The sequence below is a fragment of the Siniperca chuatsi genome, linkage group LG11 (assembly GCF_020085105.1).
Source record: "Siniperca chuatsi isolate FFG_IHB_CAS linkage group LG11, ASM2008510v1, whole genome shotgun sequence".
Lineage (NCBI taxonomy): Eukaryota > Metazoa > Chordata > Actinopteri > Centrarchiformes > Sinipercidae > Siniperca > Siniperca chuatsi.
This window is the reverse complement of record NC_058052.1, coordinates 2,239,130-2,255,037: the sequence shown is the minus strand read 5'-3', so window position 1 is coordinate 2,255,037 and position 15,908 is coordinate 2,239,130. Positions and strand designations below refer to the sequence as shown.

The 15,908-nt window shown below is 38.6% G+C and overlaps 1 protein-coding gene across 7 annotated transcripts in view; it reads left to right on the top strand.

Moving 5' to 3' along the window:
- Positions 1-2,479: 2,479 nt before the first annotated feature.
- birc6 (baculoviral IAP repeat containing 6) overlaps positions 2,480-15,908 on the top strand; it is a 193,053-nt gene continuing 179,624 nt past the window's right edge. For all 7 annotated transcript variants that reach the window (XM_044215397.1, XM_044215402.1, XM_044215400.1 and 4 more), the window contains exons 1-2: positions 2,480-3,039; positions 8,230-8,411. In XM_044215397.1, the coding sequence (XP_044071332.1) occupies positions 2,829-3,039; positions 8,230-8,411 (393 nt within the window). In that variant the 5' untranslated portion in view covers positions 2,480-2,828. The remainder of the gene's footprint in view (positions 3,040-8,229; positions 8,412-15,908) is intronic.

Genomic DNA, 15,908 nt, shown 5'->3' with positions numbered 1-15,908 from the left:
ATCCCAGATTCAGAGAAAACAGAACTTACAAACTTCTGACCCTGATCTTCACTGCTCGCCTTCAAACGGGAATTTTGGATTTTATTGCAGTAACACAATCTGGTTTCCTACAAAGAAGATCAATCCACAATAATATAAGATTGATAATGGGCATCGTTGATTATGGAAACCAAATTGAGGATGATGGATTTCGATAAAGCGTAAGATTAACGTGTGTACCCCCCGTTTCACCATATCGCTTCATTTTAGCAACAGAAATGCTAGCAATCTCTTAAAAACTGTGATGATATTAAAACTTAATGTACTTGGCACAGACATTATCTTTAAAACAACACAACGCTATTTTTAAAAGCCAGATATCAAATCCCAATAACTGTCGCAAAAATGTCAAAATTCTCAGAAGCTTCAGGTTTAAGATTAAATTTAAAGAAATGTGAATTGTTTGCTGTACATGACACTTGATTGAAAGACATCTGTAATATTCCTATTAAAGCAGAAATCAAATACCTTTCAAAGGACCAAAAACAAAGCCAATGTCTAAATGTGGAAAATAAAAGGAAAGAATATAATTAATATTTCATGGCTTCAAAGAGACCTTTGGATGGATTTACCCAGCCGACTGCAGCGCCTTTCCATACAAACCGATAACATCCATTAACCAAATCACTTGCATCTGGAGAAACAGACCACATTACATGAAAAAGCAGTACGGTTAAAGACATAACGGATGGAGGACTTAAAGGTATTGACTTTGACTGCCTTAATGGAACCTTCAAAATAAATTGGATAAAGTCCTGGATCAAACACAGCAGCTCATTTTGGTTCCGTATTCCAAAGCACTTGTTCAAACAAATTGGAGGATTGGAATTTCTTCTGAGGACGAACTTTAATATTGATAAATGACCTGTATCTCTATCAGAGTCCCACAAACAAATGCTGCTGTAGTGGAAAATGTTATGAAGGCGACAGCGGTGCCCGTGGTCATCGGAGCACTCGGGGCAGTGACCCCCGAACTGGAGGAGCGGCTACAGCAGATCCCTGGAAGAACACCAGACATCCCGGTCCAGAAGAGTGCAGGACTAGGACCAGCAAAGATACTGCGCAGAACCCTCAAGCTCCCAGGCCTCTGGTAGAGGACCCGAGCTCGAAGGATGAAGTTTTATATATATATAAATATATATTAAAAATATAAATATATATATAAATATATATATATATATTTATATATATATATTTTTTAAATATATATTTATATATATATATAATATATATTAAAAATATAAATATATAAATTTAAATATATATATATTTATATAAATATAAATATATAAATTTAAATATATATATATTTATATATATATATAAATATATATTAAAAATATAAATATATATATATAAATATATATAAATATATATATATAAATATATATTAAAATATATAAATATATTTATATATATATATAAATATATATAAATATATATATATGAAAATATATATTAAAAATATAAATATATATATATATTTAAAAATATAAATATATAAATATAAATATATATATATATTTAAAAATATAAATATATATATATATAAATATATATATATATATAAATATATATTAAAAATATAAATATATATAAATATATATATATATATATATTAAAAAATATAAATATATATATATAAATATAAATATATATATATTAAAAATATAAATATATATAAATATATATATATAAATATATATTAAAAATATAAATATATATATATATATATATATATATATATATATATATATATATATATATATATATATATATAAATAAACAAATTTGTCAGCCAGAGAAGTGGAATATGTCTAGGTTGTGAAGCGACAGAAAACATCTTAAAAGAATAACACAATTGTTTGGAACTGGGTCTAATTAAGTTCGTCACTGAAGGATTCCTATGTCTTGTAATCCTTGTTGCTCTTCCTCCCTGTGTGCAGCCTTTGGATGTAGCGGTGAGAATGTTTGGACTGTTTCAGTAGTTCAATTTCTTAAATTTCGGATCGTATGATTTTTAAATGGCAGTGTCTTTACATACATGTTCTATGTAGGTTGTAATTATTCAATAAAGATGACCAAAATCTGCCCAGTTTTTGTCTGATTCCCTCCTCAGTTATAACAGTGGCATCGTTAAATAAATAAAACGTTGAGAAACTAAGACCACTGTGAAAACTGGATGAATTATTATTGTTTATTGTCCAGCTTGATGAAAAAGTAGGGGGATCTCTTCGACTTCAATTTCATCAGCCATCAAGAACACATACACAATTCGCGATTTCTTCAGCCATAATTATCCGAACTTGGTCTGCAAACTACAGGTAACCTACAGATGGATATAACAAGATGCACATATTTCTGTGAAGGCTGTTGGAAACTGTCGGACTTAACTGCAGCTTTTTGTCACCGCCCCCTGCTGCCGCCGCCGCCTAATGTCGTCGACTTTCCAGCGCGAGGCGCAGTTCATCACAAACAAGCCTATTATTTTGGTACCTTGTCCATTCGTTGTTCTCGTTTGCATTTGGTGTTATCGCGGGAGGTGACACAGATACGCTAGCTCCGTTTACCTATCGTGTAGCTGACAGAAAGCCCAGCCTGGAGTTCCTCAACGCTGATGGTGAATAGCCACTGCTGCCGTAACGGGCGGAGGAGAAGAAGCCGCAGAAGGAGTCAGCAGTGGCAGGGGAGCGATAGTTCGGAGTTTGTCTTATAGATTTAGCAGTATTACGTGTATCATCGGATCCTTACAAACCCCAGAAGGGAAAGGAAGGGGAAAATAAGTAAAGATGGCGGCCGCGGCCTCGCCGGGCTCCGGCTCGTCCACCTCCTCAGACTGGATTGTACTGAGAGACGGTTGCCTGCGTTGCGACGAGGTGGGCCTGCGAAGCCTCTCCTACCACCCGGCCCTCAACGCTATCTTGGCCGTTACCAGCCGCGGCAGTATCAAAGTAATTGATGGCACTTCGGGGGCCATTCTCCAGGCTTCAGCGTTGCACGGTAAGCACCGGAGCCCTCTGTCAAGCCCTGACACCAACAGTTTCAATTTTGACAAACCAACCACTGATTGTCAACAGTCATTAAACACGACACAGGCTGAGTTGTAACCTCAGCTAGCTAACGTTAGCTGTTTCTAGCAGTTATCTTCGGGCCTAGTTAGATTATTTGGCAAACAGTATTCGTTTAGCCTGTTCTGCCTCTGCAAGAAACAATCTTTGGACATTGATCTGTTTGTGGTCACATTTAAACTAGTGCTTCTTGAACGCCAGTGTTTGCTACAGTTTATCACATTTGCAATATGACATATCTACCAGGCAAGCTAATAGCTAGCTAGTTAACATAGCACAACGCTAGTTAGCCGGGCAACCTATTCTGTCATTCTTGTGGTCAGTCACGATATTCCGTTAGACGTACGATTCCTGTCTTGGACACCTGAAGTAGCACACCTAATATTACCTAGTTAAAGGTAGTACAATGTGTTAATGTGAATTACTGTGATAGCCAGCCACTAAGCTAGCTAGCGGCTCTTTAGCTTATTAACTTTACAGCTTATCGTGTGCACTGCAAGTCATTTGGAAGCATTGGTGGAGGACAATAAAGGTATTCGTGTGATGCTGAAAGTAAACGGACTTGTTGGTATAAAGGGACCATGTTTGCTTTCTGGGCTAACTTGGCTAATTCAGTCGAATAAGCAGCCTACTACTTTTTTGTTGATGTTACATGTCAGCACGCAATGTCCTGTCACAATGTACTGACAGTAACTTAAGTTAGATTGCATACTAAGGTTCCGCACGAGTTTTCTCAAGCTGTGCCCCACGCTCACCTGGTTGCTGCAACGTCGATCATTGTCTTCTGCTTGGTTTACACACCACAGCATGTGTCAATGTTTTTAAACTTATGAAAGAGAAATCTGCTAATGGATGTCAGTATTTCTGGATGAGCTTTCATTGAGACTTTATCATTCAACAAAAGTAATATATTTCAACATAAAGTAAGGCAAACCATATGTTTATTAGCAACTGTTTCCATACAAAGCATTTACTATGATTTAGAGTAATTCTTGGAAGGGGAATGCGACCTGGAGGGAGGCATCCTCCATAGCCAGTACTCTAGTTTTTGTTAATGTGCCTGTTGACTGTAAACAGTATTACTGCACACACAGTCGGTCACATAAATACTGTACGATTGTGGAACTCCTCTTATTTTGCACTGGCCATTGTGTTTGATAGGCTGCAGCCCATTTGAGGTTTGTTTCAGCTGACCTTAAGATAAAGCCTTTTTTGGGAAGTAGGACTTTTTGGAGATACATCTTTGTTTGATGAAATACCCACAAGTCTTACAAACAATCACCTTCACCATCCTTTTACGTTTTTAGAGGTTTATGCAGCAAATAGCTAATATTAATAGAATATTGCTCCCATGGACACTGTGTATGTTCATAGTGTACATAAAAGTAACACTACACGTTCTGAAAGCGAAAGGGAGATATTAAACAAATAGACTTGCAGCCTCACTGAGCTGTTGGATCTTCAGTTTACTTTACTTTCAGTTTACTTTAATTTCAGTTCATTTTCAGCAGAGGCTCCCTGTTTTCAAGTCAGGGCTGATGTTGTGTCTGTCACCATCAGATGTCGTTTATGATAAATAGAGGGTTCAGCCCAGTTCAACCTTCTCTGGATGGGTGGTTGTCATATCCAGATCCGTTTCATACCTTGTTTTGGAAAAAATAGTGGTAGTGGTGGCACATCGCTGTCCATACTGTCCAGTGTTGTGAGACTCATTAATTGAGGATGACAAAACCAAAGATAGAATGGAAACAGGCTGACATAATATTTGGATGGTTGAAAGGTTGACATTTTTTTTGTTGAATTTACATTGTATACTTTTTTCCTGTGGAAAAACCAACATTATGATCAAAGCCCTCTTGGCATATTTACTTCTCATTGCATTTCTGCTCCGTCCATCAAGATCATGCTCCAAAATAACCCAACAGATGGAAATCTGTCAAACAATGAAAGTTTTCTGTCAGGAGAATGAAACTGCTGCAGCTCCTCTACTAACTATGTACACAAAGCAGAGCAGCTAATACAGTAAATCAGTATTCCACTCAGTCCAACAACACTCAAGTGTCGGGAAAGAGTAATTGAATATTGCTGTGTTAGAGAAAAGAAGCACTGTTATTATCTCGTTAACAATTTATGTACTTGTAACGGCTTTCTATGCTAGTTTTAGGATTATGAAAGCCAGAAATCTTGTCTTGCTTTCATTTTGTTGTACTTTGTGTTCTGTGAATTTGGCCAAGGACTGGATATTGATCTTAAGATGCTGACTAATTTGGGTCTCATACACAGTATAATATAAAGATAACTGCTAGTATACACGTCCTCTAGCACAGATCTCAGTCCAGCTCAGTGTTTTTGAAGAAACAACTGGAATTTAAAGACAGGTCCAGATTGAGTTTAGATTTGGATGTTTTGTATTTATTTTTGTAATGATAATCTTGACAGCATTTGCATGCATGATTGGAGATTGTTTTTCTCTGACAAGCTCACTGTTTGCTGAAAATGATTCATGATAATGGCAGTGTGACGGTCCCTGTGGTTACCAGTGCCACAGCTACCGCTGCGTATACTGAAGTCATGTCTTCAGTATGTATTTTTGGCTGACATGGGGTTTTGAGTCCCCCGAAGGGCAGTTTACCTTTGGTAACTGACAGTTGCATTTTATGACACATTAGGTCCTCAAAGTTCTTTAATTTGTGTTTTGGGGGAAGTAGCTTTTTATTAGCTTTCACACCACTCAAAGATTGGCACAAAATTTATTTATACAACACACTGACATATAACTATAAAAAATAAATAAGTAAAATAGAAAACCGACTATGTTTAGGCCAAGAAAAAACAGGAAAACTACAAATTAATAAAGAAATCTACAGTGCATTCAGAAAGTATTCACAGCGCTTCACTCTTTCCACATATTGTTATGTTACAGCCTTATTCCAAAATGGACTAAATTCATTATTTTCCTCAAAATTCTACAAACAATACATCATAATGACAACATGAAAGAAGTTTGTTTGAAATCTGCAAATTTATTAAAAATAAAAAACGGGGGAAAAAATCACATGTACATAAGTATTCATAGCCTTTGCCATGACACTCAAAACTGAGCTCAGGTGAGATGTTTCTACAACTTGACTGGAGTCCACCTGTGGTAAATTCAGTTGATTGGACATGATTTGGAAAGGCACACACCTGTCTATATAAGGTCCCACAGTTAACAGTGCATGTCAGAGCACAAACCAAGCCATCAAGTCCAAGGAATTGTCTGTAGACCTCTGAGACAGGATTGTATAGAGGCACAGATCTGGGAAAACATTTCTGAAGCATTGAGGTCCCAATGAGCACAGTGGCCTCCATCATCCGTAATGGAAGAAGTTTGGAACCACCAGGACTCTTCCTAGAGCTGGCCGCCCGGCCAAACAGAGCGATCGGGGGAGAAGGGCCTTTGTCAGGGAGGTGACCAAGAACCCGATGGTCACTCTGACAGAGCTCCAACGTAATACGTGGACATGATTTGGAAAGCAGGCACCGCTCATCACCTGGCCAATACCATCCCTACAGTGAAGCATGGCGGTGGCAGCATCATGCTGTGGGGATGTTTTTCAGCGGCAGGAACTGGAAGGTTCATCTTCCAACAGGACAAAGACCCTAAGCACACAGCCAAGATAACAAAGGAGTGGCTACAGGACAGCTCTGTGAATGTCCCTGAGTGGCCCAGACCTGAACCCGATTGAACATCTCTGGAGAGATCTGAAAATGGCCGTGCACCAACGCTCCCCATCCAACCTGATGGAGCTTGAGAAGTCCTGCAAAGAAGAATGGGAGAAACTGCCCAAAAATAGGCGTGCCAAGCTTGTAGCATCATACTCAAAAAGACGTGAGGCTGTAATCTGTGCCAAAAGGTGCTTCAACAAAGTATTGAGCAAAGGCTATGAATACTTATGTACATGTGATTTTTTTCATTTTTTATTTTTAATACATTTACAAAGATTTCAAACAAACGTCTTTCACGTTGTCATTATGGGGTATTGTTTGTAGAATTTTGAGGAAAATAATGAATTTAATCCATTTTGGAATAAGGCTGTAACATAACAAAATGTGGAAAAAGTGCAGCGCTGTGAATACTTTCTGGATGCACTGTAGATTATGGGCAGTTGGACTCATGACCTCAGTTTTTCTAAAATCGTAGCTGTGGCCCTGATGATTACCTGAGTGGTCTGCTGTCAGATCTGGTGAAGAGAAGACAAAAAAAGCACATTATTACAATTTTATGCCCATACTGGAAAACTGATCATTTCCAAGGTCATTTCAGCCTATACAGGTACCAGCATTTTTTGTTTCATTACAATACCTCAAGGTGCACTTTACCAATTATACCATAACTGTCTGCTTCGATTGTTACACACTGGTTCAGCTTATACATTCTTTAGGGAGAGCCCTGATTCAACCATTGCAAGTAAGAAGCTTACAGTCATATCTTATGTTTCAATACAGCAGTTATAAGAGATAATAAACTTTTACATTTTGATAGATGCTCTGTTCATTGTTTAATATCAATGCTGGTTTATGCTCACACCACAAGAGCACAGATGAGACAGTAGTGGGTGTTTAACTCTGATTTCTGTTTTTTTTTAGCAAAAACTGCTGGTAAATGTCTATTTTAAATTCTACAGTAGAAAAGAGCAGAATTGGACTAACTTGTAAATGGATTGAATTTGATTGACGTTTGTATTCATCAAGAAGTGATTAGTTAAGACAACCTATTTAAAATAGTCTGTCCAGTTATCCCAGTGGTTCTCCAACGTTTTCTGTCATGCCCCCTTCAGAAGCTGGAAAAATGTTCAGCCCCCCACTGAGTTATCTGGACACTAGAGAAACTGATGCTATCAGTGTAAAAGGTGGCCAGTCACATTTGTTTGTCAGAACAGATGTTTGGCTTTGATTTGTTTGTCAAGATGGTAGAAAGACATGGTGAACTGAGGTTTCCCTGTATTATTATCTCAAAATGACACTCCACCAAAGGTAAATGTAACTGACATGTTGTGTTTTACGGGTAGTAACTTTGGAACTTGCCTTTCTTTTCTTCAATCCTCCTGACTTTGTGTGCTGTCCTCTGTTGCTGTCACAGCTAAACCTGGTGGTCGTGTCAGGTGTCAGTACTTCGCTGCAGTGGACAAGGTACTTTTTGTGGATGACTATGCAGTTGGATGCAGGAAGGACCTGAATGGCATCCTGCTCCTGGACACAGCTCTCCAGCCTCCAGTGGCCAAGCCTGAGGATATGGTTCAGCTGGAACTGCCGGTCACAGAGGTAAGAGCAGAGTGCATATTTTACTCCTAAGAGAGACACCAGGAAGCGCCTTACAGAGATAGTTGTTGTTGTCACCTGATATTTTGACACCAGTAATTGTTTTTGGCCCAGATAGATGTTTACACTAAGGAAATAAGATGCTCATTCTGAATATATGAAAGGCTGTTAAAACCTTTGACAGCAGTCATTCAGCAGGTGTAAATCTGCTGTGTAAATAGGGTAGCTCTTTATTTATCCTTGAGGGGAAATTTCAGTCTCACAGACAACAGCAAACAGCAGAGATATGTAAGGAATAGAAAATAAACAATATATAATGAGTAGATAAGGAATACAATTAAAAAAAAAAAAAAAAAAAAGAATAAAAATATGTATATGTAAACATAAATAACAGTGCATGTATAGTCAGTACGGAATAGTACAGTCCAAGAGGGATGACCATCACGCAACACCTCAGAAACCACTTAGTTGGCTGAGACTGAAGTTATTACAACAGGTGTCGATGTGTAGTCGAATGGCTGTTCGTACAAAGGAGTGCTTAAAGCGCTCCTTCGCACACCTTGGTAGGATGAGATGGTCACTGAAGTTGCTTTTTAGGCTATTCATCTCCTCATGAAGGAGATGAAATGGGTTCTCCAGTATGTTCCTTATTTTGGACCTCATCCTCCCCTCAGCCACCTCCTCCAGGCTGTCAAGGTGCACTCCTACAACAGAGCCCGCCTTCCTGATCAGTTTATTGAGTCTGTTTGCATCATAATCCCTCAGATTACTTTAGAATCTCACTAGCCTTCCTCACACTCACCCTCTTCACTTTAATAACTGCAGGAGTAATATAAAAGTTTAGAAAAGTATAAAGCCCAGCATTAAATCAGTAATGGTGTGAAGCACACAACGCAGCTTATTCTTAAGTTACATGTTATGTTACACAACTATTTAATTGCTTTAACAACAACTGAAAATTTAACAGCTTTCTCTGCTTTCATATCTTACTCATGTCTTAAGGGGCAATCACACATAGATGCACTGCTAGAAACGTGTCGCTGCATAACCATTTTTTGCCTATGTCCTGGCTTAGGAAACTTTTCAGCGCAAATGACAGTATTATATCACGGTATTACAAAAATAAAAAGGATACTCCACTCAAAACATGATTCAACCTCTTTTCACTCTATTGGCAATGTAAGGGAACATATCTTAAGAAAGAAAAAATATTCAAACGTTATATGTTTATTGGCTCCAAATAGGAATGAAAATGAGGTATAGGCCTCATAGTAGAGTAGCCTGCCGCATTATGTAGGTTAATTAGGAAATGTAATGTGATTCATTCTCAGTTAGACAAGGGGTAGGATTAGGCATCTTGACAGCATTTATTTGGCAGAAAACCCAAAGTATATTATATTACAGTACAATAGTCAGTGTACCATGGGACATGTCTATCAAGTACATTTACATCCGCCAGCAACAGACCACCTACCAAAAAAGAAGTGTAATGTGCTGTTAGGTGAACACAACAACAACAACAAAAAAAAGGCAAACTTAGCGCACACATAAGAGTTTTCCAGGTGTTGTGGGGACATTTCCATCAAAAATATAATTAATCCACTGGGTCTTGACTTCCTCGGATGGTGGGGGTAGATAAAGACTTTAGTGTTGAAACTGGCGTGCTTTGCTCGCAAAGTTACCTTCCACATCTTCATGTGCACAACACCGGAGTCGGCGTTAGCGAGGACAATAGTAAGTTACTGGATGTAACTCCACTTCATGAGTATGTGCATAGCCCTCTACCTGCATGTTATCAAAGTCACAGTAAAGTACATCAGTTTTAATATGTAACATTTATCACGGTAATGACGGTATTGCAAAATGCATGTCGTGGAAGAACTTGACACCTGTGACGGTGACAAAACCATTATACCGCCCACCCCCAGTTGATATTAGCAATATTTAATTAGCAGCCAGGTGAATGGGAGAACGGGCCGTTACTCTGAAAGTACTAAGTACTTTCAGCTCTTATACTTCTAGTGACATATCAACTGCTATCCATATTTGCGTATCAACTAAAACATCTCCAGTGCTTCGATTACTTACTCTTAAAAATGACAGATCAAGTGCTTTTATTGCTTACACTTACTCAACTGCTTTTCATTTCATATATTAAATGAGTGTTCATTTACCTTCAGTGATTACACTTCAACAAACAGTTAAACTGATTTTAGTGCTTTCACTTAACCTGGAACTTCAGATCATTGCAGTGATCAACATTCAACACACATTAAAGAAGTACTGTACATTTAAACTTGTTTTTTGAGCTGCAAATTAAATTATATGACTGTACTGTGATGAAACACATCATACTGGTGTTTAATATTGACACTTACCAAATATATGAAAATCTGCATTTCATAGCTTGAAAATGGCTCAACACGCCAGCTACTGTTTTAAATCACCCTGAACCTTGCAAGGCCTACGCTGACAGAGTTGACAAAGATACTGAACCCCAAATTGCTCCAGAGGGCTGTGCCTTCGGTGTGTGAGTGTGTGCGAATGGCGTGAATGTGATATGTAGTGTGAAACACTTTGAGTGGTCGGAAGACTAGCAAGGCGCTATGCAAGTACAGTCCATTTACCATTTACTTTTACTTTTGATGGCTGTAGAAACACCACCGGACTGCATGCTTTCCCTTGATGATCCCATGGTAAATAGCAGGACTATGGCTACGTACTGACACTCCCCACAGACAGAAAATAGCAGCCTTTGTTGAATATGGTAGCATGTAGGGTCACGTTGAGGACTAAAGGCTCATTCACCATTTAAGTGAACTAGGGATGTTCTGAGTCAGAGTCCTTTTTTAATATTGGATATCTCTGATATGGAGTCTGATTTGAATACTTATATTAACTTAAATTTACTTTAAAGTGGAAACAGAAATTCTTTAGTATGTGTTGAGAAAAGCTGCTATGTCCCTGAAAAGGCCAGGGGATGAGGGAAGTAACAAATTAATTCAGAACCCGGTTTTAAAAGGAGAAGGAAAAACACTAATTTATTTACAATATAAATAAAACAACGTTTAGATACGTCAAGATACCGGTCCACCTATAACAGAAGCAACAGATAACGTTAAATCAAAACAAGATCTGAACACAATTAAAAGTTTGCCATCCTTCCTTCTTAGAAGGAAGTACTTACCATCGCAGATTACCAACAGTCTTGAGTCTGGTTAACCAACACAGTGTGTACGCTGCCATCTGGCCCACTATCAGCAAGTCTCCCCAGGCTTTTAAGCTCCCTCTCGTGATTATGAATGGACTCAGGTGCGATCGACAGGTAATGAGAGAGAAGCGGAACCTGGAGAGAAAAGGGGAGGACACACTTGTAAGTACCGTGTCATCAGATTTGCCTTTGCAATATTCCACATTTATCATATAGCAATAAGACAATAGAAAAAGGTTTGTACCTAAATTGAGCCTTCATTTTTCTGGGAAAAATGGTGCCCGGTGGCAGACAGAATAGCATAGTGAAAGCGAGGCTTATAGGGAACTAATCTTAACGTGGCTGGTGTCATTATTCTATAGACATTACACTGTGCAATCAATATTTACTTGATAATGAGAAGACGTCCCTCTTCCAAGTAAACCCGGAGAGAACTTCATCGCTGTGGGACACTGTGCTGCAGGTTGTTGTTTGATCGTTTTATGCAATTTTTTTTAAAGTTGATGTCTCTGGATTATCAGCTTTTAATTTATTATTTAGCTTTTTATTGATTTTTAACCTGATCTGCCACCTGCCTTGGCTGTGACGGTGACCTGCTCAGACTTTTCATCTAGGCCTACCTGTCAATGGCGCTATGTGCATTGACTACACACAGCTACAACAGAACGTTCAACATTTAGAAAATAAAAGAAGAAAAAAGGATGAACCTACCTTAAGATTCTACTATTGCAGCTGCCCAGACAAAGCACATTTAAACTTTGGGTGCATCTGTAAAAGGGATGGTGCTGTGCCACTAATTGCATTCCACCGCCGGCTCTGGTCGGCTGGTGTCCTGGGGCTAGTTGCACCAACAGGGCTTACGCCTTCTTCTCGCTTAGACCAGGCGCAATTCTTACGCCTAGTCAGGGCAGGCGTAAAGTCAAAATCTAGGCCGTTTCTACCCACGACGCACACATTCTCCGGGAGTGTGTGTTATACCAGGACTTCGAGGCTGGAAGAATGAACCAGCTGCTCCTCAGCGACAGTGTCTACCACTGAAAACCTGGCTGATGACACAGATAATCGCTCCGAGGACTGAGCAAGAACGGCGGTATAACACCATCCACACCACCACTAAGTCACTTGTTGAGCTTCCAATGTAGTCTGCTGTTTCAGTTCAGACTAATTCCCGGTTAAATGTCTGCTGATTGTAAACCAAATATAAACGACATTTAAAGAAAACAAATAACAAATATAAAGAATGGACAGCAATGTTTGTAAATAAATATATAATATTTTTTAGATGAGGGCCTTTACTGACGATAAAAGGGAGGAGGTGAGAGCAATCCAGGCTGACCTGAAGGTGAAGACCAGGGAGGCCAAGGAGAAGTACAGGAGGAAGCTGGAGTGGAAACTCCAGCAGAACAACATGACAGAGGTCTGGAGCGGCATGAAGAGCATCACTGGCTTCAGAATGACTGGCAGCAGAGGAGTTGAAGGCAGTTTGGACAGGGCCAACGAACTTAATCTGTTCTTTAACAGATTCGACACACTGGCACCTGCTCATCCCCCCTCAAACTCAGCTGCTGTCGGCCCTCAGACTCCTCTGTGTTCACTGCTCCCCCTCCCCATTTTCCTGGGAGTCCTACTCCCCCTCAACTGGCTATCAGGCTAACGGCCCTCTTCACACTGACGACCCCCCCTCCCCCCGTAACCTCTGCTGTGTGCCTGACTGCTGACCAGGTGAGAGGACAGCTGATGAAACTCCACTCAAACAAGGCTGCAGGCCTCGATGGAGTTAGCCCCGGGGTGCTAAAAGCCTGTGTTCCCCAGCTATGTGGAGTCCTTCAACATGTCTTCAACCTGAGCCTGAGTCTTCAAAGGGTCCCTGTTTTGTGGAAGACATCTTGCCTTGTTCCTGTGCCGAAGACGCCGCGTCTCAGTGGCTCCAAGGACTACAGACCGGTGGCACTGACCTCCCACATAATGAAGACCCTGGAGAGACTGGTGTTGCAACAGCTGCGGCCCATGGTCAGACCCCAGTGCAAGACTCATCCCCCCAAAAAAAGTACCACAGAGCGCCACAGGAAGTCATTCCTTCCTGTGGCCATCAAACTTTTCAACTCCTCCCTCTAAGTGTTAGTCTATATGACCCTAAGTCATTAAACTGGACATTGATCATTACATCTCTGCAATACTTGACATAATTGTGCAATATTCGGTGTAATACTCCTGTGCAATATTTTAGTTTAAAATTCCCTATTTATTGATATTGATATTACTCATCCCTCTATTACTGCTGTGCAATATCCTCCGTCTCATTATAACCTTAAATAAGCTACACTTGACAGTTCATGCACTATTACCGTATACCGTATTATTATCATCAACCGGTAAACCCACTTGGTACTAAACACTTATTTTATTTATACTTATACCCATTTGGTACTTAATTTATTTTCTGACCTGTATTATAGTGTATTATATTTTTTGCTAGTACTTCTATTCCTGCTTGCACTGATGTAAAGGCGAGCTGCTGTAACAAAAGAGTTTCCCCTCAGGGATCAATAAAGTATTTCAGATTCTGATTCTTATTCTGATGCCATCTTGGACATTGTCTCCCACCCACTCCAGCTGGTCAAACAAAGGAGTACCTTCAGTGAAAGACTCATCTCCCCAAAATGCATCACAGAGCGCCACAGGAAGTAATTCCTGCCTGTGGCCTTCTAACTCCTCCCTCTAAGTCTCAGTCTATATGACCCTAGGTCACTAAACTGGACATTGGATCATTACCATCACTGCAATAATTGAAATAATAATTGTGCAATATTCTCTGTTTAATACTCCTGTGCAATATACTCTGAGTTTAAAATTCCCTATTTATTGACATATATTCATACTTCTATTACTGCTGTGCAATATCAACCGTCTCATAATCATCTTAATAAGCTACACTTAACTTAACAGTACTCAAATTGCACTATTACTTATTACTTATATTATTACATTGTATTACACCGTACATACTTATCAACCTCTAAATCCACTTACACTTATTTTAGCTTTTATACTTATCCACTTTGTACTTAATCTTACCTGTATTATAGTGTATTATATTTTGATTTGCTTAGTATTTCTATTCCTTCTATTCTCAAGTGTGCACTGACGTGACAGTGAGCAGCTGTAACGAAAGAGTTTCCCCTCGGGGCTCAATAAAGTATTTCTGATTCTGATATATTGAGCATGCTGGACTACTGTAATGCTCTCCTATCTGGTCTACCCAAAAAAATTATTGATCAGCTACAGGTGATTCAGAACCCTGCCACCTGAGTGCTGACCAAGACCAGAAGGAGAGAGCACATTTCACCTGTTTTAAAGTCCTTACATTGGTTCCCTGTTAGTTTCTGTATTGATTTTAGAAAATGATTTTACTCATTTTTAAAGCATGTCACGGTCTGGCATGGGCATATCGGTCTCACATGCTCACAACTAGGCCTGTCACATAAATACGTTATTGACTTATAGTACGATATGTAATTATCGCCTGTCATGATCGACTTATCGTATATGGACATGACCTTGATCATTTTTGCTGACCTCGATATTGCTCATTGTATTTACATGCATATTTCTTTTACATTTTAGCCAATATGATGCCAGAATAAACAGCATGGTTTTCCCTTTCTCCATTACTATATTACCTGTTAAGGAATGTATGACTCTATAGCTTACACCTGTGCCAAATGTTTAATATTTATTTAAGTGCAATTTTTGTTAAGAGTCAGAGTCCATTTTATTTATTGTTTTGGTTGTTTGATTTTATTTGTTTATATTAAGGATTTTTTTCACAATACAATTTCTGAATATTCCTAGGAGTTTTAAGTTAATTTAAAGGATGTAGTACATTATTATGCTTATTATATCAGTGGCATAAAATGGTCTTAAAATAACAATAATAGCATGTCTCGCAATTTTTTTCTGGGACAATATATCATCCAACAAAAGTAGTTATCGTGACAGGCCTACTTACAGCATACAAACCTATGTGGCCTCTCAGGTGCTCTGGCACGAATTACATTTTTTACAATTTTTAAATGTAAACTTTAACCCTACGTATAAATTGTATTTATGTTGTAAAAATTTTATTTTATGTTATATTATTATTACCTACACTTGTTAATTAACTAGAATTGTAAAGATATGAGAGTTCAACTCAATTCAAATTTAGATTTGACATTCTGACTTAAACTTGATTAGTTATTTTTCACACAAAATAATAGAAATACATAAAATACTTAAAAAACAATAAA